Source organism: Sinohyriopsis cumingii, chromosome 5, assembly GCF_028554795.1.
Source record: "Sinohyriopsis cumingii isolate HCF-2022 chromosome 5, ASM2855479v2, whole genome shotgun sequence".
Classification (NCBI taxonomy): Eukaryota; Metazoa; Mollusca; class Bivalvia; order Unionida; family Unionidae; genus Sinohyriopsis; species Sinohyriopsis cumingii.
Genome location: NC_142965.1, coordinates 70,249,292 through 70,275,234, shown reverse-complemented (window position 1 = coordinate 70,275,234; position 25,943 = coordinate 70,249,292). Strand labels below are relative to the sequence as shown.

Genomic DNA, 25,943 nt, shown 5'->3' with positions numbered 1-25,943 from the left:
AACGCTTATCTACAGTACTGCCATTAGTGGTGCTCACTTTAAAAGAGCAATAAACACAAAGATAGCTTTTGTGTCAGACCAAATAAAACTCCACATTAATAAAATAAATTATCTCATATGGAGGAATTCTGAATTTAAGAGCTGTCCTTTCAACATATGTGTATATTTATTGACTACCATACAACTTTGTTTGCTGATGGAAATTTAGATATGGTTGCAGTTTTGCTTGATTTCACTTGATTTGAATGCAACAGTAAAACCTGTCTTGAATTACCACTGCTATGAAAGATCTCCTGTCTTAGGAGAACACATTCTTGATGCATGGATTTATTCATTATATAGTGTTATGACCAGTCATGAGAGACCATTATTATTCAGCAGAAGGGGTGGTCTTTCAAGACAGATTCTGCTGTACTGACAACAGTTCCTTATTACACCCTTAAGCACCGTGTAAGGGCCTAAGGAAACGGCTGTAAAAACTAATCTTTAGGTACTTCACTATGACCATTCAGTTTGAGTTGTGAGTAGTCTCGTACTCATCAACATGCAATCATACAGTGGTACAGTAGGCAATTATTGGTAGTCCTGACGTGGCAGTAGTAGTCCCGACATGGCAGATGTAGTTTTGATAGTCCCAATGTGGCAGTAGTAGTCCCGACATGGCATATGTAGTTTTGACAGTCCCAATGTGGCAGTAGTAGTCCCGACATGGCAGATGTAGTTTTGACAGTCCCAATGTGGCAGTAGTAGTCCCGACATGGCAGATGTAGTTTTGATAGTTCCAATGTGGCAGTAGGAGTTCTGACATGGCAGAGGTAGTTTTGGTAGTCCCAATGTGGCAATGAGGTAGTTTGAGACTTCTAGATAGAGAATCTGTTAGACTCTGATATAAACCTTTATGTCGACAAATTTCATCGGAACTTGTCCTTGATGCATCACTAATCGAGTTCTTTAATTACCTGATTCAAGACTGAAGGCTCCAAAGTTTGCTGGATGAGTTATATTTCCACTGTATACCCATCCACCATTTTTCTTACTCAAAAATCCATGCAATCCAAAGCCAGATTTCTCAGAGAATTTATCACCACCATCAAATAGAGCGGACAAGTTGAAAATCACCTCACTCTTGTCACTACCTGGAGATATACCTGCCAAAGGTATGATAAAATTTTATTGCAATGAATCACAAAGTGAAAAATATTTATTTCAACACCTTTTGAAGTCCATCTACATGAAAGAATACCACTTTATGTTTTCTAAACAAGAGTATCTCCAAGGGACAGACACTCTATGGCCTGAAAAGAATGCAACAGTGTCCAAGAAAATGAGCTGAATGAACAGACTCATTGCTGATGCCTATGTCAACAACAACAACAACACCATCATCAGAAATGTGACAACATAAACTCTCGTTATCATACAAATGCATGCACACCAAATTCTGTGAGGGCTGTTTCATTTAAACATACATGGTACCCTGGAAAGGCAGTTTTAAAAAAATATATTTTAGGGTACTTTGATTTCACAGAGTTCATATTAAAATGATAAGAAAATTCTAAATTGTATATATGGGTGAGTACCCTACTTTAAACGTGCCTTCCCTGGGTCCTATGCATTTTAATGGAAAAGCCCTGAATACATCTCTAAAGGTCCAGAATATATTAAATGTCAAGAGAGTGAATGACACCAAATTCCCCTCCTCCCATTGGGAATAACTCTAAAAAATTCTGACAGAGCCGTTCTTTTGCAAGACACACTGTACAAGGGCATATCTGGTTTCATAAAGATACCTGAAATGGTCAAGACATGAAGTGTAAAATCTTCAAAACATGGGGAAATAACTCTAACATTTTGTAATTGACAAAGCCATATCTTTCATAGGACACATACTGGTATGACATAAGGAGACATCAACTGGAGATCTGTGATAGATGGACACAAAAGTTGCAATAACAAGAGGCCCAAGACAGCCTGATATCACTCACCTATTAGTCTACATGTCTGCTTGTAAATGCAAATTCACACAAGTATTAAAACTTTAGAGCAGAAAGAAAAGCTTGGACAACATTGCCACTATATATTCTATTAATGTTGGAGTCTTATCCTATTTCACAGTCCATATATACAGGATCGATTTCTTTGCATGAAGCCTGACCATTAAAGTACATACACTTACTTGGCATTATAAGGACAGTTAATATCTGCAGACCCCTTGGTCAGTCCTTACCCTCTTGAGCCACCACTCCTCGAGTCGTACTTTGGAAACCATTGAGTTCACACTCAAGGAAGGTGTGGTGGCTCTAGTTACGGTGTTGGACTCACAGCCAGAAAGTTGCAGGTTTGATTCCCACCATCTGATCAGCCTACATTTCATTAATAGCCATCAATCTCACTCATAATTAAACTCATCTATGATCTTGCATAGCAAGTCTAATCAAAACTTACATAGCATGTCTGATCTGTTCAGAAATATGGTCAAGATCGCCTCTGTGTGGACATTGCTTATAATCAGACTAATCAACTCAGAGATTTTTTATCGCATAAACTTACATACCAAAATTCTGAACAGAAATATAGCCTCTAAAGTGTTCTCATGCTCAGTCTATCATATGCTAAATTACTTCATTAATATGCATGTATTCATGTTGTTCATAAATGCAGTCATTCAAGATCTGAATATTAGCTCATATACATATGATAAAAATTATGGCCTCCAGAGTGTTCACAAGCTTGGCCAATCAAATATTAGATTACTTAATTAATATGTGTGCATTCTGCTAATAAATGAAGACATCCAAGATCTAAATGATATCAGCTTACATACACCTGATAAAAAATATGGTTTCTAAAGTGCTCACAAAAATATGGTCTCTAAAGTGCTCACAAACTCAGCCAATCAGAGGCAAGATCAACTTAGTAATATTTGTGGATGTCAAGTGTAATCACAATCACAATAGCCAGTACTGAGGAGTATGTGTAGCATGGGACTTTCAATGTTTTCCATGATATGTCCACTTGGGCCTCCATACCATACTGCTACTGACCCAGTGTCTCCATCCCATATTCCTACTGACCCAGGACCTCCATACCATATTGCTACTGACCCTGGACCTCCATACCATATTGCCACTGACCCAGGGGCTCCATACCATATTGCTACTGACCCTGGGCCTCCACACCATATTGCCATTGACACAGGGGCTCGATACCATATTGCCACTGACCCAGGGCCTCCATATTATATTGCTACTGACCCAGGGCCTCCATACCATATTGCTACTGACCCAGGGCCTCCATACCATATTGCCACTGATGCAGGGCCTCCATACCATATTGCCACTGACCCAGGGCCTCCATAACATATTGCCACTGATGCAGGGCCTCCATACCATACTGCCACTGACCCAGGGCTTTTATACCACATTACCATTGATGCAGGGCCTCCATACCATATTGCTACTGACCCAGGGCCTCCATACCATATTGCTACTGACCCAGGGCCTCCATACCATATTGCCACTGATGCAGGGCCACCATGCCATATTGCCACTGACCCAGGGCCTCCATAACATACTGCCACTGATGCAGGGCCTCCATACCATACTGCCACTGACCCAGGGCTTTTATACCACATTACCATTGATGCAGGGCCTCCATACCATATTGCTACTGACCCAGGGCCTCCATACCATATTGCTACTGACCCAGGGCCTCCATACCATATTGCCACTGACCCAGGGTCTCCATTCCATATTGCCACTGATGCAGGGCCTCCATACCATATTGCCACTGACCCAGGGCCTCCATACCATATTGCCACTGACCCAGGGCCTCCATACCATATTACTACTGACCCAGGGCCTTTATACCATATTGCTTCTGACCCAGGGTCTTCATACCATATTGCTACTGACCCTGGGCCTCCACACCATATTGCCATTGACACAGGGGCTCGATACCATATTGCCACTGACCCAGGGCCTCCGTACCATATTGCTACTGACCCAGGGCCTCCATACCATATTGCCACTGACCCAGGGCCTCCATACCATTTTGCCACTGACCCAGTGCCTTTATACCATATTGCCACTGATGCAGGGCCTCCATACCATATTGCTACTGACCCAGGGCCTCCATACCATACTGCTACTTACACAGTGCCTCCATGCCATATTGCCACTGACTCAGGGCCTCCATACCATAATGCCACTGATGCAGGGCCTCCATACCATATTGCCATTGACACAGGGCCTTTATACCATATTGCCACTGATACAGGGCCTAAATACCATATTGCTACTGACCCAGGGCCTGTATACCATATTGCTACTTACCCAGGGCCTCCATACCATATTGCCACTGACCCAGGGCCTCCATACCATATTGCCACTGATGCAGGGCCTCCATAACATATTGCCACTGACCCAGGGCCTCCATACCATATTGCTACTGACCCAGGGCCTCCATACCATATTACTACTGACCCAGGGCCTTCATACCATATTGCTACTGACCCAGGGCCTTCATACCATATTGCTACTGACCCAGGGTCTTCATACCATATTGCTACTGACCCAGGGCCTCCATCCATACCATATTGTTACTGACTCAGGGTTTGTTCTGCATTACTATATTCAGAAGAGAGTGGTGGCAAAGTGTGCAAAGATAATGCAAGATCTGGTTGATGTTAATATTAATAAGTTCCCTGCCTGTGCTGCATCTGTGGTAAAGCTGAAAGCATCTGCAGTTATTTTGTCAAAATCATTGCCCATCTGTCCAACATCCTCACTAAGCATAATCAGTTAACTGTCTTTATTCACATTTGTTGTTCTCTAACCTGTAGTATTAGTGAACTGTTCATTGGCAAGATTTACACTGAAACCATGTTTTTTCTGCCCACAATATATACAGTCAGGTGATCACACAATAAAGTTCTCAGTGACTCCTATTTCCATAAGTCCAATGGGGTCCAATATTTGTTTATCAGTTTTCAGAATAAAGACTGTGCACAAATACTACTGTCCATTTTTATTTTTATTTTTTCTTGGGAAGGAATCCATACAAATTATCAACAATATCAGTGTCCATTATTAATGTTGGTTGAAAGATTTTGAATAACATATATGTAATATGCAATCTTTTAATATTTCAGTACATACATCTCTTAGCAATTAATTCCATGAACCTGATGCAAAAGTGAATTTTACAAGCACTTATTCCCGAAAATAGCTTTTGGAGAGTTTATTTTTCTGTGAGAAGTCATTCTTTCATGAGCATAACTGGTGAATTATCCGTACGCAATTATTTTCTCCAAACTGTCACAATTGGTTAATTTTCGATTGGCAAGATACTGAATCAGTGATTTTGTTGATTGGCAGGATGTTGAATTATCGAGGTGTCCATTTTATGAGTTGTTTTATACACTGTTTTCTTCACTTATTTCTAGCATTTAGTGAATGTATTATCATTGCCATTACCATCACTTTCAAATCCTGGAAATTCTGTCTGATAAATTAATTTCTTTTTTTCCCTTTACATTCAAAGTTAATTTTAAAAAAACTGAAAATGTCAACCTTTAATCTGAATTAAAAAGCCAGATTTATGCTTTCTTATTGTTAAATTAACCAACCAACATATCTACCTATTTGGCACAAAAGACAAAACATTAAACAAGGATATTCTTTTCTATGGCATCAAAGCAATAGTGCTATAATGCATTAATACAAATCTGATTAAAAGGGCTGTGGGTGGCTGAGTCACTGACATCTCACCTCTGTATAAAGGGTTTGAGTCTAAGCTCAGCAAACATGGGTATGTGTTAAAGCTTGCCATTTGCTTCCTGTGGGTTGGTGGATCCTCCCAGGGTTTTCCCAGGTTCTTCCTCCACTAAATATAAAAACGGCCATGTATAGCCTATCAGCCACTGAATAATGGTGTTAAAACTATAAAAATAAACCAAGCCTGAGTTGTGTAACTTGTTTTGGTAGTTTTTTTTAATATATAAAAAATCATTTTTAACACCTGCTAAAGATAATAACACTTTCAATTACTAGATGACAGATTGTACCTGGGGTGAAATGATTAACTGATATATCAATATGTAGACATTTTTTCTATATCAATACTCATATCAATACAAGCAGTGAAGAATCGATAAAAAACAATACTTAATCTATGCAGGTTACTTTAATCTTCAAAGTTGTAAATTATTATTGGTTGTTTACCTTTTTATTCTTTAAATTAAGAATTTATGCAAGTTACTTTAATCTTCAAAGTCGTAAATAATTATTGGTTGTTTACCTTTTTATTATTTAAATTGAGAATTTGTCTGAGACTGTGGTATCAGGCACGTGCATTTATTTATGTCAGTAACCAAGAAATATTATTGGCAGCACCCACTCACCTTCTACAACTTAGCAAACACAAGATGAATAACTCACAGAGTTTGAAATCTGACAGCCCCTTTGCCAATTCCATCCTGATTTTTTATCCCATCAGTATGCTCAGCCACTTATAATACATATCAACCTAAAGAAGACATTCCAGATTTGTTCTGTATGCCATTTTGTGTGATTTAAGTATTTTACTGACCATTACATATCCACTTTGATGTCACTTCACGTTTTGTCTACATAATTTGAGTATGAGGGCTATACTCATGGTGTGATGTGCAATGAAATATGTTATTCAATTGTGACTGATGGGTATTGTTTGCTCAAGTCCAGAGGTAAACAATAACTGCCAATCAGCACCAATTGTACCTTATTCACTACATGACACCAAATGTATTGGCATCCTAACCAAAAAGAAATAGTGCAAAGCAAAGGAGAAACTTTACACAAAAGAGGCTATTAAATGATTAGTAATGTACTTAAATCAAACATGGAGAACAAATCTGGAATGTCTCCTTTTATGCTGATAATATGTCATCAGTGACTGAATGTGACAGGATAAAAGAGAATTAGCACAAAATCAGAAAGGGTTGTGGGTGTTTTTAATAATTTCGTTATCACACACAGAAATGAGCATTCTTCTCTGTGGCAGCTGTTATTCACCTGCAGGAGGTACAGTGTGAAGGATATGGTTGTTAGTCATCTTTGCTCTCATATTAGGACTTGTTCTAGATAATATTTTCCTTGCACGTGGAAATTGCTCTATTTCTTCTGTTTAGAAGATGCAACCACAATGCCTTCCAAAATTAGAGTGTACCGGGTTAAAGTCACAGATCTGGAGTATATTTGGAATGACACAGCCAGGAGTACATCCATAGTTCATTACAGGTTTGGAGTAAATTTGGAGTGACACAGCCAGGAGTACAACCATAGTTCATCACAGGTTTTGAGTAAATTTGGAGTGACACAGCCAGGAGTACATCGGATCCATAGTTCATCACAGGTTTGGAGTAAATTTGGAGTGACACAGCCAGGAGTACATCCATAGTTCATTACAGGTTTGGAGTAAATTTGGAGTGACACAGCCAGGAGTACATCCATAGTACATGCATAATAACTACCTTGATAAACCACTACATAGGAGGATGCAAATAAAAAGCATGCAGCATGCAGCATGCATTCTGTTCATCTAATTCCTAACTCACATCTTTAATACAGTTAAACTGCTGATGGCAACCTATCACAATATACAATATATAGCAATAAATATGGCAAGTTTACCATTAAATAATTATAAACATATTTATTCCTACTTCCCACCACACTGGCAAAAAAAAACAAACATCCAGCATCCTGTAAGGGCTAGGATGTACACAACACAGAAAAATGTATGTAGTCATAAATGAAAATACTTAACACATGTTAGTAAAGGATAAAATGTAGGTCACGGTAGGTCTTTGTAATGTAAAGTACTACATGATATAGTACTAACAGAAACGTTTTCAATTATTTACTTTTATGATGAAACAACAAAAAAATATTCAATAAATTAACTTTAAGCATAAAATTTCAATAAAGTCTTGGAAGCATGAAAAATAAGTCACAAAAACCTCTTTTTGCAATCTGGATGTAGAAATGATATCAAGATGTATCCAATGAACAAGTTTCATTGATTCTCAGTAGGATTGTATGCAAATAGAAAGCCCAAAACTCCCAAGGTCATGAACAGAATGCAAAGGTCAACCAAAAGCCAGAAAATGATCAAACATGAAGCCATAATTAGCTTCCTTTGAGATAAGGCCATGGTAGTAAATAGAGATCCACATCATCACCCATTCTGAACATCAAACACAAAATTTAAATTTAATTTAAAATTCAGTGAATTATAAAATAAAGTCTAAAATGATTTATTATTTAAATGAAAGAGTAGTGTTCATCTAGATGCATATCCTCGCCAAGTTGTATGATTCTAAGACAGGATAGTTGTACAAAGCATGCAAAACATGTGTGGTCAATGAGCTAAAATATAAAAATGTAGCCAAGACTAGTAAAGTATGGAATGTAGGTCATGTAGGTATGGACTTTGTAATCTGAAATAAAGAATTCTTATCTTCTTATCTTATTGTGACATTTTATGTAAGAGTGTTGTACTAAGAGAGATTTATATAATCATCTAATTCAATGATTCGAGCATCAACAGTAAAAACACAAACTTCACCCAAAGTCAGTGAAGCATGAAATCTGGGTCACAGTGACCAACTTTTAAGATGAAGGATAAGTACTCATCAACCTATTTTATCTCTCCAAGTTTCATGATTCCAGGTATAACATTATTTTACAGGAGGCATAAGTACCTCTGCAAACATCAGCTAAAACGCAAAACATAAGACAGTACAATATTAAATGTAGGTCACAGTGACCTATTGTTGTGATGATGTAGTTCTGTTTGAGAGCTATATAATCATCTAGTCTGATGAACACTGCTTGGGATTAAACCTGTGTCAGCAATCATGAAATATGGGTCAAAGCTATCACCTTTTTTTACAGGAGTGTAGTACACATCAAAATAAATCAGTCACCAATTTTCATGAATCTAGTTATAACATCATGTATACACAATGTGTCAAAAATATGGGTTATGACATATATGCCAATACAAAAACTAAACTTATGCCAGGAAAAGGTGAACTACAGGTCTCAGTAACCTTCTTTAGTTTATATGGGTGTGATACTACTACAGATGCACAGGCATCAAGAAATAAAACTGAAACAAAACATTTTCAGCAAGGTCTTTGAAGCAATCAGTGACTTTCTTTTGTGATGAGGGTGTAGCAGTTATCAAGATGAATCCCCTCACCACTGTTCATGACTCCAGGTACATGTTTAACAGTATTTATACAGTGTGCAAAAGAAAAGTTGATCTAACTGCAAAAACACCACCAAGACTGTAAATTAATGTCACTATATATACACAGTTACACCCTCCCCACTCCCCTGGGGCTACGTGTGATGAAACTTGCTGCAAACTGTTGTCTAGGAAGAAAGAATAGTCAAGATCAAGGTGTATGTGCTTATATATATGCACATTATAAACTCTCCTCTACTTCATCACATTCACAGAGGTCAGTGGACAAAATCAGAAAGATCATGAAAATCTAACATGACATATTCTTTCATGTTTGTGCATTAGATTTTTGTGTGATTTACCATCAAGGTCCATTGTGGTCCCCTTCAAATCTCTAAATGTGGCTAAGATGGCATTGTCTTTGCTATAATGCTCTGAATGGATGTACATGATGCAGAAGTACTGGTTTCCTTCGTAGACATACCATCCATTCCATTTAGTGTTGGCAGCAAATACTTTCATAAAATCTACATCCTCTGAGCACTCTAAAGCAAGAAATAAATTGTTTGAACAAAACTACACGTACTTAGAATTCTTTTTGAGATTTAATGCTTAATTTCTGATCTGAAAATACAATCAAACAATAGCCATATCGCAGCTAACGTCTAACCAATACCCTTATCATAGCTAACATCTAACCAAAAGCAATATTATAGCTAACATCCACTAATAGCCAAGTCAAAGATATCATCCACCAAAGAGAATATCACATCTAACATCCAACCATAGCCACATCACATCTAACATCCAACCATAGCCACATCACATCTAACATCCGACCATAGCCACATCACATCTAACATCCAACCATAGCCACATCACATCTAACATCCAACCATAGCCACATCACATCTAACATCCAACCATAGCCACATCACATCTAACATCCAACCATAGCCACATCACATCTAACATCCGACCATAGCCACATCACATCTAACATCCGACCATAGCCACATCACATCTAACATCCAACCATAGCCACATCACATCTAACATCCGACCATAGCCACATCACATCTAACATCCGACCATAGCCACATCACATCTAACATCCGACCATAGCCACATCACATCTAACATCCGACCATAGCCACATCATCTAACATTCAACCATAGCCACATCATCTAACATCCAACCATAGCCACATCACATCTAACATCCAACCATAGCCACATCACATCTAACAGACAACCATAGCCACATCACATCTAACATCCAACCATAGCCACATCATCTAACATCCAACCATAGCCACATCATCTAACATCCAACCATAGCCACATCATCTAACATCCAACCATAGCCACATCATCTAACATCCAACCATAGCCACATCATCTAACATTCAACCATAGCCAGATCATCTAACATTCAACCATAGCCACATCATCTAACATCCAACCATAGCCACATCACATCTAACAGACAACCATAGCCACATCACATCTAACATCCAACCATAGCCACATCTCATCTAACATCCAACCATAGCCACATCATCTAACATCCAACCATAGCCACATCATCTAACATCCAACCATAGCCACATCATCTAACATTCAACCATAGCCACATCATCTAACATCCAACCATAGCCACATCACATCTAACATCCAACCATAGCCACATCTCATCTAACATCCGACCATAGCCACATCATCTAACATCCAACCATAGCCACATCACATCTAACATCTGACCATAGCCACATCACATCTAACATCCAACCATAGCCACATCACATCTAACATCCAACCATAGCCACATCACATCTAACATCCAACCATAGCCACATCACATCTAACATCCGACCATAGCCACATCACATCTAACATCCAACCATAGCCACATCACATCTAACATCCAACCATAGCCACATCACATCTAACATCCGACCATAGCCACATCACATCTAACATCCGACCATAGCCACATCACATCTAACATCCAACTATAGCCACATCACATCTAACATCCAACCATAGCCACATCACATCTAACATCCAACCATAGCCACATCATCTAACATCCAACCATAGCCACATCACATCTAACATACAACCATAGCCACATCACATCTAACATCCAACCATTGCCACATCATCTAACATCCAACCATAGCCACATCATCTAACATCCAACCATAGCCACATCACATCTAACATCCAACCATAGCCACATCACATCTAACATCCAACCATAGCCACATCACATCTAACATCCAACCATAGCCACATCACATCTAACATCCAACCATAGCCACATCATATCTAACATCCAACCATAGCCACATCATCTAACATCCAACCATAGCCACATCACATCTAACATCCAACCACAGCCACATCACATCTAACATCCAACCATAGCCACATCATCTAACATCCAACCATAGCCACATCATCTAACATCCAACCATAGCCACATCACATCTAACATCCAACCATAGCCACATCACATCTAACATCCAACCATAGCCACATCACATCTAACATCCAACCATAGCCACATCATATCTAACATCCAACCATAGCCACATCACATCTAACATCCAACCATAGCCACATCACATCTAACATCCAACCATAGCCACATCACATCTAACATCCAACCATAGCCACATCACATCTAACATCCAACCATAGCCACATCACATCTAACATCCAACCATAGCCACATCACAACTAACATCCAACCATAGCCACATCATCTAACATCCAACCATAGCCACATCATCTAACATCCAACCATAGCCACATCACATCTAACATCCAACCATAGCCACATCACATCTAACATCCAACCATAGCCACATCATCTAACATCCAACCATAGCCACATCATCTAACATCCAACCACAGCCACATCACATCTAACATCCAACCATAGCCACATCACATCTAACATCCAACCATAGCCACATCACATCTAACATCCAACCATAGCCACATCACATCTAACATCCAACCATAGCCACATCACATCTAACATCCAACCATAGCCACATCTCATCTAACATCCAACCATAGCCACATCACATCTAACATTCAACCATAGCCACATCACATCTAACATCCGACCATAGCCACATCACATCTAACCATAGCCACATCTCATCTAACATCCGACCATAGCCACATCACATCTAACATCCAACCATAGCCACATCACATCTAACATCCGACCATAGCCACATCACATCTAACATCCAACCATAGCCACATCATCTAACATCCAACCATAGCCACATCACATCTAACATCCAACCATAGCCACATCACATCTAACATCCAACCATAGCCACATCTCATCTAACATCCGACCATAGCCACATCACATCTAACATCCAACCATAGCCACATCACATCTAACATCCAACCATAGCCACATCACATCTAACATCCGACCATAGCCACATCACATCTAACATCCGACCATAGCCACATCATCTAACATCCAACCATAGCCACATCATCTAACATCCAACCATAGCCACATCACATCTAACATCCAACCATAGCCACATCACATCTAACATTCAACCATAGCCACATCACATCTAACATTCAACCATAGCCACATCATCTAACATCCGACCATAGCCACATCACATCTAACATCCAACCATAGCCACATCACATCTAACATCCAACCATAGCCACATCACATCTAACATCCAACCATAGCCACATCACATCTAACATCCGACCATAGCCACATCACATCTAACATCCAACCATAGCCACATCATCTAACATCCAACCATAGCCACATCATCTAACATCCAACCATAGCCACATCACATCCAACATCCAACCATAGCCACATCACATCTAACATCCGACCATAGCCACATCACATCTAACATCCAACCATAGCCACATCATCTAACATCCAACCATAGCCACATCACATCTAACAGACAACCATAGCCACATCACATCTAACAGACAACCATAGCCACATCACATCTAACATCCGACCATAGCCACATCATCTAACATTCAACCATAGCCACATCATCTAACATCCAACCATAGCCACATCACATCTAACATCCAACCATAGCCACATCACATCTAACATCCAACCATAGCCACATCATCTAACATCCAACCATAGCCACATCACATCTAACATTCAACCATAGCCACATCTCATCTAACATCCAACCATAGCCACATCTCATCTAACATCCAACCATAGCCACATCACATCTAACATCCAACCATAGCCACATCATCTAACATCCAACCATAGCCACATCACATCTAACAGACAACCATAGCCACATCATCTAACATCCAACCATAGCCACATCACATCTAACATCCAACCAGAGCCACATCACATCTAACATCCAACCATAGCCACATCACATCTAACATCCAACCATAGCCACATCACATCTAACATCCAACCATAGCCACATCACATCTAACATCCAACCATAGCCACATCTCATCTAACATCCAACCATAGCCACATCACATCTAACATTCAACCATAGCCACATCACATCTAACATCCAACCATAGCCACATCACATCTAACATCCAACCATAGCCACATCACATCTAACATCCAACCATAGCCACATCATCTAACATTCAACCGTAGCCACATCTCATCTAACATCCAACCATAGCCACATCATCTAACATCCAACCATAGCCACATCACATCTAACATCCAACCATAGCCACATCTCATCTAACATCCAACCCACAGCCACATTATGTCTAACATCCAACCCAAACCCATATCAATTCTAACATCAACCAATATTACAGTATATACATACACTAGGCATATCATATAAATACAGTAGGCATATTACAGTATATACATAGAGTAGGCATATCATATAAATACAGTAGGCATATTACAGTATATACATACAGTAGGCATATTATATGCACATATTAGGCATATTATGTACACACAGTAGGCATATTATATACACACAGTAGGCATATTATATCCATGGTGTAGGATATTATATACACATAGTAGGCATATTGTATACATGCAGCAGGCATATTACAGTATATACATACAGTAGGCATATATATATATATATATATATATATATATATATATATATATATATATATATATATATAGTAGGCATATTACAGTATATACATTCAGTAGGCATATTATATACACAGAAGGCATATTATATACATACAGCAGGCATATTATATGCATAAAGTAGGCATATTATATACACACAGCAGGCATCTTATATACATACAGTAGGCACATACTACAGTATATACATACAGTAGGCATATTATATATTTACAGCAGGCATATTATTTGTATATAGTAGGCATATTATATACATACAGTAGGCATATTATATACACACAGTTGGCATATTATATGCACACAGTAGGCATATTATATACATACAATATACATATTTTATATACACATACATACAGTAGACATATTATATACATACCTCAGGCATACTATATACATACAGTGAAACAAAATACTTAGTTTCTGTTAGGCATGAAAATGTGTTCATACTTAAATTATTGATCGATTAAGCAGTTGCTCAACTCAATCTCACTGAGATCAAAAGACAGTTGGCTTTTGTTTGCAACCTTTGATGATTATTGAATAAAAAGAAGCTTCCTGGGGCTATTTTTAGTGGCACCTAAAATATTAAACCTTGTTTCCTTTGATCCTTTTCAACCCATTTGTGATATTTGGACATTTATGCTGGGTTGTTGGGTCAGAGTCAATTGACTATCAAAAAGATGGAATTCAAATTTTCCACAATAAAGCCAGATTTATCAGGCAGAGAACACATCAACGTGGTAGTCACATGATACAACTAAGCTACTATTGCAATGCGCTCCATTCTTGATAAATCTGACTTTCTCCAAATTACTGTGACAGCAACAGATTTCTGTTTACTGTTCTCGGAATAAATATGTTGAGAATTATGTGTCCTTTTGTTCTTTCACAAACAGTAAGTGATTTTCATTTAATATTAGTTATGCTACATGTCTGCGGCATGATGCCCCAGTGGTAGACACCATTATAAACTGCCACATTGCAGACATCATAGCGATATGACTAAAAAAACTGTTAAAGCTAAATCACATCACATCATTTAATATCAGAATTTTTATATAACAACATTGGGAAGGGGTTAATTTTTTATATCATGACTACATGGACATGTAGGTTGCAAGATTGTGTGTGAATACGAGGTCAGATTTCATCAATGCTGTAGTTTCATCTTGTCTGTAAGCAAATTAAAGATACAACGATTATATATACTTGCAATTCTCAGAAATTAAATGATTAGATTATTGACTTTATGCAGATATGACTCAACGTAACATCGATTAAATCTGTGAGGTTGGCTGGTAAGCAGCTGCCATATTCCACCTGGGCACAGTGGAAACGAATTCCAATTTTTTCAATATAGGCAAGCGACTCCAACCTTACACCCCAACATAAATGTCCAAATATTAAAATAGGGTGGGAAGGGCCAGAGGAGACTCAGATTACTAAACCGTAAGGGATATCACTAGTACAGTATGCATCTTTCAGGTTAAAAACTGCCTTGCTTTCAAAGCCAGGCATATGGATTCCTTCATGTTTTACTGGATTATGAAGTACAATCAAATATAAATACTGATTCCAGTAATATACCTTAATATATGCCATGCCTCACTCATCAAACAAAGTTTAATTTGCATACTTGGAGCAGTCAATGCTGATTCACTCCAGTGGCCGCAGAAGGCAAGATGAAACAACTACCTGGTTAAGTAATGCATGGTTTCTGACCCCCAATGACAGGTGACTGCTGATTACATGCCATTTATATAGGAAATTTGTAAAGGGGAAATTAGAATATACTGTATGCATACGTCAATCCTTTCTTGCATGTGAATGTGGATACATTCTAATGTTACTTTTGATTCAGAGTAAAAAAACATTCCATATTTAGAAAAGAAAATTTTGAAACTCTACTTTATAAACTAAACTGCTATCTTAGCAAAACAATCCTGTGATTTCATTGCAACTTAGAGAAATTAATGCTAATGTTTGAGCAAACATATGAGCACCAATTTGTGAATTTTAACTATAAACTTTGGATTCTGACATCAGGCTGACTAGTCCTAACACTAACCTCTGAATGCTGAGAGCCTAGCGAGGCTGAGCTGTTAGTACCATTTTATAAGTCTTTGGTATGACTCGGCATTTCCAACCCGTAAACTCCCATATCCAGGGTGGATGCTCTAACCACTAGGTCAACAGAGCTGGTTTCCATAACCAACATGAAATCTGTGAAAAGAAGCTTTCATGCACCTAGTAAATGCCATTCACTTGGTTCCTTTGCTATCACTGATCACATATAAGCCACTGATAAATGACTTTTAACTTTATGTATTCTACACCCTTTACTTGATCTGATACAAAAGAATAATTAACATGATAACACAATGCAGATCAATTTTCAACCGATTCTAACAATGCAGCCAATAATCCTAAAAGTCAGAGATCAAAACACTGTCAGTACTTCATTAGGTTCTCACGGAAACACTCGTAGGCATCGCTGTGACAGTTAACTGATACTTTTCACAACTGAATACAAGGCATATTGTATTTTGAATATCCTGATACATGACAAATGTGAAAACAAATTTCACTCAACAAAACTTGTTTATTTGATATTATTTCCTAAGGTATTGCCACCAGGAGGCATTACTGACCTATTATTTGATAATTATTTGATTGTATATTGTTACTTAACATATTACTGAGAATTTAACCAAATATACAACTTTATTTAAGTTATGAATTTCATCACTTTTAACCAAATTTCAGGGCACTATGCACTGTTTTTGAGGATAAAAAGAGTGATATATCAAGGTTTCATTTACCCAACTTTACAGTGATTTTATTGACATAAGGCAATTAGGAGACAATTTTTGAGGTATTTTTAATAACATTAAATCGGATTGATGGGATGATTGCATACATCGCACAGTGAACATTAACACTGTGACCTAATTCTAGATTATGGAAAATGTAAGGAAACTGCACACACACACACTAACACACACACACACACACACACACAGAACACTGTCCTGTAGAAAACAAAACTGCCCAACCTTACCTATGGTTTCAAATTTGATGATTATAGTTGTGATGACCAGCAAACTGGTAAAAAGCCAATCCCTCCACCAACAGCTCACATATTCTTCCATGTCTAATAGCCCCAAACTGAAAGAAATGTAACTGACTTACAGGCATCACTCTAATAGTCTTCTAATATGAGGTTAGTTATTTGAACATATTTTATGCAGTATACTTTCAGTACACATGAACAGACATGAGTCAATCTTCAGTCACTTGGGATCTGAACTTCAGGCTAGCATCTACCAAAGTGACTTTTTTTTGTTAGAGGGTTTAATGCCATTTTTCTGCACAAAATCTAAATCATCCAAAATCCCTCCTTTAATCATACTGACATGCTAGACCCCCTAGGCTTACCATTTAGTGAGTATGACAATAGGTAGGATAGGCCTGGTATAGTACATACATAGATATTAATTAGCATTTCAGGTTGAGGAAGATTCATACATGTCAGGTAAAGTTTTAAATATTTTTCACCTTGACCAAATGTATCTACAGATTTAATGATATCTAGAATTAAGAGATGCTTAACAAAATATCATATACAATGTGAATAAAATATAAGGGGATGCTCCAAGCATATAACTGACACAGGTCCCCAATCTATTTAGCAATCCACCAATATTAGTATCTTTGTCTTTCCATCTATCTGGTTAAAAAATGTTGTTCTGTCTCACCTTTTTGTTTCATGATTTGTTTCCAGTGATGTCGCTATGTCTACCTGTCGATTCTGCAAATAACCATTTGTCTCCAAATCTGTTGGGCAATTAGGATCCAAAATTGATGGAATGTTTAGGAAAGATGACTTTATTGTTGCTTGATAATAATCTCATAGAAATATGATAGCATTTTACCAGTACAAAATATGAATGAGTAAAACTTTTAACAAATAAAAGAAGAAGAAAAAGTTTCATTTATATCAATTACTTTAAACTTAACTTCGTTCTTAAAGATAAATTACTAGGATCTGAGCTTCCAGGTCAAATATGCACAAAATTCTCAAAGGATGCACTGTTTATCCCTATAATGCATCCCCTTGATGAACCTCATTTTCCCCCCAAGTCACTTCACTTTTCATCGTCCATCAGCAATGGCAAATCTGCAACATAGCTAAAGGCTTGACTCAGTTTAGAATAAACAATTTGCTGTCTGCTTTTTTTCCTGACATGACTGGTGGCTGCCCACAGTCATGTCAGATAAGATGCATTCTGATGCACCAGTCATGTCAGATAAGATGTACTCTGATACACCAGCCATGTCAGATAAGATGCATTCTGATGCACCAGTCATGTCAGATAAGATGTACTCTGATACACCAGTCATGTCAGATAAGACACACTCTGATACACAAGTCATGTCAGATAAGATGTACTCTGATACACCAGTCATGTCAGATAAGATGCACTCTGATACACCATTCATGTCAGACAAGATGCACTCTGATGCACCAGTCACATCAGTTAAGACACTCTGATGCATTAGTCATGTCAGATAAGATGCACTCTGATACACCAGTCATGTCAGATAAGATGCAACTCTGATACACCAGTCATGTCAGATAAGATGCATTCTGATGCACCAGTCATGTCAGTTAAGACTGATGCATTAGTCATGTCAGATAAGATGCACTCTGATACACCAGTCATGTCAGATAAGATGCAACTCTGATACACCAGTCATGTCAGATAAGATGCACTCTGATACACCAGCCATGTCAGATAAGATGTACTCTGATGCACCAGTCATGTCAGATAAGATATACTCTGATGCACCAGTCATGTCAGATAAGATGCACTCTGATGCACCAGTCATGTCAGATAAGATGCACTCTGATACACCAGTCATTTCAGATAAGAAAATGGCACACAACAACTTGTTGGTTTAGACTGAAGTAAACACACATGAAGTCATGTAAATATTTAACAGTTAGTCCTTATTTTATGACCAGGACTGCCCCTTAGATTGCTACTCTGATGTACTTTCTAGAAACCACATTCTTCTGAGTGTGCATGTAAGCACTACAATTGATTGGCAAATGAACAGTGCCCTGTTTTGATTGGTAAAAGTGTTTACATTAAATTGGTAATGATGCAAATATAAATCATGAAAGTATTTGAACATTGCTCTGAATTTGATTTGGACAATATTGTGAACTCATTCTGTGATAAAAAATAAGTCTATATAATTCATATTGAGCAATAGTAACTTATTAAAAGTGTGCAGAAAAGTATGTTGACTGGTAAAAATGAGTTGGCAAAATCTGTTTTCATTTCTCCAGAAATGAACTTGTGATGAAAATAACACTAATGCCAACAAAATAAAACAAAAAACAACAAACAGGTGAAAGTTCCGTATATAAGCATCAGTACCTAAAGTTTGTTTGAATTCATCTAGACAACAGTTCAATCTCAAGCTACATGCATGTAGGTACCATAAATGTACCAAGATTAATTTAAAGTAGATAAGATACAAATCAAGAGGGTAAAAGTAGTTATTATATGGTGAGCACAGTACATCATTATCGATGGAGAGCACATTTGAAATGTCTCCTTTCTGCTGAACATGCAGCTGGGATAAGATAATTAACATGGAATCAGCAAGTTGAGGGCAGGGAGACAAGAACCATATCAATTTAGGTCAACTGTAGAAGGAAAGTGGGTGTTGTTGATAGGTTTTTCTTTTTAATACCTGTGCCTGCAATGTCTGTCTCGGATGAATTTTCAATTTAAAGAGTAATAAAAGTAAACAACTAATAGTTATATACAACTGCTGAATATTAAATAACTTGTAATGGGTAAGTATCACTTGATACTGACTCTCCACCCATTGCATCGATATGTGTATTGGTATGACAAAAATATTGATACCTTGATACATGGATGAATCCTTTCACTCCTATTTAAAACCTAACAAGTGAGAAATCTTACCTGAAAACTGAACATAAAGTTGATTAAAACATTGAAATATTAATGAGCAGAAGTCACAAGGAAATTATCTTACATCTTTAATATGGTAGAATAACTTAACAAATTAAATCATTTTTCATGCCAATTCTACACTTTCTATCATTTTCTGATGATGAAAGTATATCAATATTCTCAACAAAATCGTTAATGAAATTATTTTCCTTTAATTACTACACATCAGCACTGGAAACTAATTTAATTGCTTACAATTCATATTTTGATGACTGTCTTTAAGTTAAAAATTTATGAAAAATTCTTTCTTTCTGTCAATTTTTCTTTATTATTATTATTATTAATTCAGGATTCTGTGACCCCTAGTCTGAAACTATATACATGAATATTCTGTATCTAAACTAATACACGAAACCATTATGAATATAGCTGACTTTTAACCATAGACCATGGTCAACAAACAAGAAATTTGCCAAGTTGTGTATATTAGTCTGATAAGTCAGCTCCTACACCTGTATTGGTCTGCTGGGCCAACACATACACCAACCAGGTCTGGAGTCTTTTCCAGAAAAGGGTGTGTGATGTCTGCAAGGAGTAACTCAGATACCAGTTTCTTGTCAAACAAGTAATAAACAAGTTGCACAATACCTGAAAATAAAGCTCTCAGCTTATGTCGCAAAATCTAGAAATTCCAAAATGAGGCATTCACTGCAAACTTTCAAAATGTCATAATGTGAGAAGTGAATCGATTATAGCCACAGTTTTTAACTGTCAAAGAATTCAGGGATCGTCCTGGGCTTCGCCAATGTCGCAAATTGTGATTTTTTTTCCTTATTGGCGACAAAAATATCCCACCTGGCGATTTTTTTGGCGACATACTTTTTGGTTATTTAATTTGTACATACAATCATGGATTTGGACTGAATAAATTTAAAGCCAGAACGAAAGGAAGCCACAAACTTGACTAAGCAATGCATTGGAATCAATCTGTTACACAAACGATCCTTTGTTCTTATTGACAACCCTATCTTTACAGTGCATTGTTACATCATAATCTGCTTATGCTGACATCTGGGCCGAGTACTACTGTATGCTGCGATACAGTCAATCATGCTACCCGCACTATACCTACAACTGACCGACTTCTGAAGACGCGAATAGAACAGATACAATTAATTGTATGGCTAATCCTTCTGTTTTTTTTTTTTTATACATATACCACTACAATAGTTTTGCTGAACCTTCATAGAAAACTGATAACCTTTGAAGTACCAACTACTGTGTATAAATACAAAGCAAATGGAAAAAATCTCAAATCACAATTACATCTGTCGCCAGTGCAGCATTTTACTCATTGATCTTTTCATTTTGCCATCAGTCCCGTGTTACGGCTGCAGAGACTTAAACTCCGCAACAAGAAATAGCAAAAAAAAAAAAAAAAAAAAACCAGTTTTGCATAATTAATAATAATTATTTATTTCTCAAAATACAGGAGTGAAAGAATCCCTAAATTGGGTGTGAATTTATGCTTATATATACGGTCCAATATTGCCAGGTGTTGACTCGTGTAAGTTTCATTCGTGGGAATGGAGATCCTATTTTTCTTGTTGAGAAAATTTATACAGCATTCAGTGATCATTCTTGGGATTTAGGAAGCAATTCCCTACAAGCTTTGTGAAGCTAGCCATAAGGGGGGGGGGCTGCTGAGAGACTACTGGTGTCACCTGCCAGCACTGAGGACTGTGAACGTGGATTCAGTAAGATGAACCTCATAAAAACTGACATCAGAAATAAGCTCTGCATCTCATCTCTCGAGAATTTAATGAGAATCAGCATGTACAGATGTGAAAAATTAGACTTTGAAACTGCATTCAACAAGTGGGCAGCCCTAAAATCGCGACGGATCTTCATGTAACACTTTGTAACATTTTGTTAATGCTCGTTGTAATTAAAGTAGTAACTAATCCATCTTTTGTAATTTTCATTGCCTGTTACATTAACAGACTAAATTAACACTTGGAAAAATGTACACTACTTTTTTTGGTGACACTTTTTGAAAATTGGCGACAAAATATTGAGGTTGGCGATTTTTTTGGCGACAGCTTTTTAAAAGCCAGGACCATCCCTGGAATTAAAGAAATCTTAAATCTGAACAATGATGGTATTAGTGGATCAAAACAGCCATGCTAGTTATGTACCTTCACCTTAATTGCAGGAAAAAGAATGCCTCCGAGTTTAAAAAAAAATAGGTCTAAGTGTGGTGTTAACATCCAATATTTCCAATCTGTTATGGCTCACTGAATGGACTGTAGATTTAAAACAATTTACTAGAGAAAATAGAAAAAGTAAAGAAAGGAACAAATTCTGAAAAAAGGAAACTATTTGCATTTGTTGCTGAAAGGCATGTCAACAGGATTAAAGCTTCAAGGAACAGAGACCTCGTTTGTGTATACAATAGTTATTTTTAATTAAAATACCAAAATTATAGAATAAAGTTATTTCAATCAAAATAAAAACTTTAGAATAATGTTAATTTAATGAAAAATAACCTATAGAATCATGTTATTTTAAATTAAGATATGTAAACTTTAGAATACTGATTTTAAAAATTAAAATACCAAAGTAGAGAATAATGATATTTAAATTAAAACACCAATCCTATAGAATAATGTTATTTTAATTAAAATACCAACTATAGAATGTTATTTTCATTAAAGTACCAAACAACAGAATATAGATATTTAGATTAAAATTGTTTAGATAATTATCAAACTGAGATCCAGGATTTTGAAAATGGGCTTATGTATATATTTTCAGGGTTCAGGGTTTGAAACTAATATTTGTAAGTTATTCTAAGAATAGATTTCACTATAGACTAAAATTTGTACACTGGTTATAATCTAATGGGAATAATGAAACTTATGTTTTAAATTTAAGTTCGACAGAAAGGGTGGGGATGTGCTGCTGCTTTCTGAAACTGTAAGTATAGTGATTGTTTCCCTACTGTAGTTAGTGTATGTAAATTACATACCCCTAAATAAGCTTTGATAGCTAAACCATATATACCTCTAAACTTGATTTGAAAAATATGACTTATCTTTTAAGCTTTAAAAAAGAACTTGCTTAAATTGGTTAAGTGCAAAATAAGATAAAATATATTCTAAAAATCTTAGTATAAAACTTACTTCTAAGAGACGGATGTATGTTGCATTTGCTTGCTTGTTATTATTTTTAAACAATACGGGAAATAAGTTGAGTATTATTAATATTATAGAACTAAATATTCTGAATGCTCACATTTTTGTTTATCAAAACCATAAGTACATGCACATGATGTCTAGTCTCATAAATCAGTCCCCACCCCACCCCAAGCCTGTAGAAACCATGTCAGTATCACAGGTGAGGGGCCGATTGATTTATAGGCCTATGCTGTCATGGTATTATTCAGACTTTCCAAAGCCAATCTCCACTTCCAAGTCGATATAAATGGCATTCACCCAGGAGTGATAACCTGTTGTTTGTTGTTATTTTGGTCTTTTTGTTAGTTTTCGACATCAGAAAAGGAAACTCGTCCGAAACGTAGTATTGTGAAAGGGTTATAATTACTGTATTGATATTACTCTTCGCAGTAGTCCTACAAATTGTACTACAGTATAACACGCCTTCCCTGACATTCGTGTTTTGGGGTCGATCCCACAAACTAATGTCAGGGGAGGCGTCTTACATTTTAGGACTATATTTGCATGAGCTTATGTGTTTTACACGTAAGACCTCAACGCTGATATTTATGTTTTGGGCGTCATTTGCTATGTCTTACATTGTAGAACTACTACAGTAGAGCTTTTGCACTGTACTGTATAGGCTTGCTAAAGCCGCTTAAAACAAGCGAGTCTCACCTTTTCGGCTGAATGAACTCATTGATAACTGAATCAGCTACTTTAAAAAGTCATTTGTTTACTTATGCAATCCGAATATACTACAACTTTAAACTGAGGGGAAAAAATTGATTGCCAGGCACTTTGTCAACAAACAACGAATCAACTTATACTTTTCTGGACTCATACGTAACATCCTTTATCAAGAAATGTTCCTGCGATAATAAAATGATAGGTAACCAGTCAACACTGCAGACTGGTTTTATGAATAATAGAAATAGGAATGTCCTCGGCTAGTTCTGTAGTATAAAATTATGCCATCGATGTATTGTCACTTTAGTCATCAATCATAACATCACTTGGCCATTACCGTCAAGTCGTGAAGTAACATAGGAAGCATTTGATTAGCCTCAGGTGGAATGCATCACATATGTTACGAGAGTAAAGGTCGATATCACTCCTATTGACCTTACGCGAGATGATAGCCCCTCCGTCTACCAAATCTCGTGACATGACCACCTGTTAACCTCTGACAAAATGTTTCCGTTTAAGTGATATTTTTATTAAAAGTGATTTGTATTATTCTTAAAAATGTAAAATAATAAAGTTGCATAAACTATACTGCAGTAGACAATATTTATGTTTGTAGTTCAAGTTCGTATAGTAATAACCTTAGTCTGATAAATCAACCCCACAAATCTGTGTTGATACTGATGAACGATGTTGTGGGTGTGATGTCACCTGTTCATTAAAATATGCAATTTTTTGCTACAAATCATTCCGGAACAAACTCGCGTACACTTTAGACACGCACCGGTAATTGGTAACAGCCATATCAAGCGCGAAATTCAAAATGGCCACATGACAGGTGGTTGTGCTATTCCAGTTGGATTTACAAGTCACCAAACATATGCTTTTCTCCGGAAATATAATCTACATGTCACCAAAAGAACCCTTCAGCCGACGGTAGCTGCACATCCACGAGAAATACCGGTAAGTGTATAAAATATGCATCCGATGTGTGCAGCCAAATTTGAATGCAGATCATTGCAGTTTTGAATGAATAGGTGATATCAGCCCCCCTCACCCGAAAATCAATATCATCACGGGTGAAGGGCTGATTTATTGGCCTATAATTTATAACCTAAGTGTTTTATTTCAGTAAATAATAAAAATCAATTTTAAGCCTGCTCGAGAACTTATTAATGTAAAAAGAAATTCGCTCAAAAATATGTTAATATATTTAGCATATAATCTTATCCTTATCAATTTTATCTGGCTTATTTGTATGCTGCCTTGGAAGTAAATGAATTAAAACTTAATTAAAAAAAATCATAAATAATTACACTTTAGGAAAACACATTTATAAATAATAATTGTAAAGTTCTACTGTGTTCATCCGATGGAATTTTGATCAACGATGTCTGTTGATGTAAACACATAATTGCATGCTTAATATATCGAAGATTATCATCTGAAACCATTGTTTTTGCATTTCTTTATTAAACTGGGAAACTCGGTCAAATCCGATTTCGTGGGTGGCCGGTCCAGGCGAGTTTGTAACGACAGATCTAGAGTTGAATGAATCAGCGGTTGTTGTCCTCTGATCCGGGTTTTAAAAAAACCCAACAACTTCAAGTGGGTTGCAAGGCCGTACGATTCAATTAAGAG

At 37.0% G+C, this 25,943-nt stretch overlaps 1 protein-coding gene across 1 annotated transcript in view; it reads right to left on the bottom strand.

Moving 5' to 3' along the window:
* The window catches only part of LOC149799393 (uncharacterized), a 38,943-nt gene extending 14,465 nt beyond the window's left edge, over window positions 1-24,478 (bottom strand). The window contains exons 1-4 of the mRNA XM_089958733.1: window positions 24,294-24,478; window positions 17,460-17,566; window positions 9,600-9,782; window positions 960-1,148 (exon numbers count right to left, since the gene is read on the bottom strand). Of these exons, the coding sequence (XP_089814859.1) occupies window positions 960-1,148; window positions 9,600-9,782; window positions 17,460-17,550 (463 nt within the window). The 5' untranslated portion in view covers window positions 17,551-17,566; window positions 24,294-24,478. The remainder of the gene's footprint in view (window positions 1-959; window positions 1,149-9,599; window positions 9,783-17,459; window positions 17,567-24,293) is intronic.
* Window positions 24,479-25,943: the final 1,465 nt, after the last annotated feature.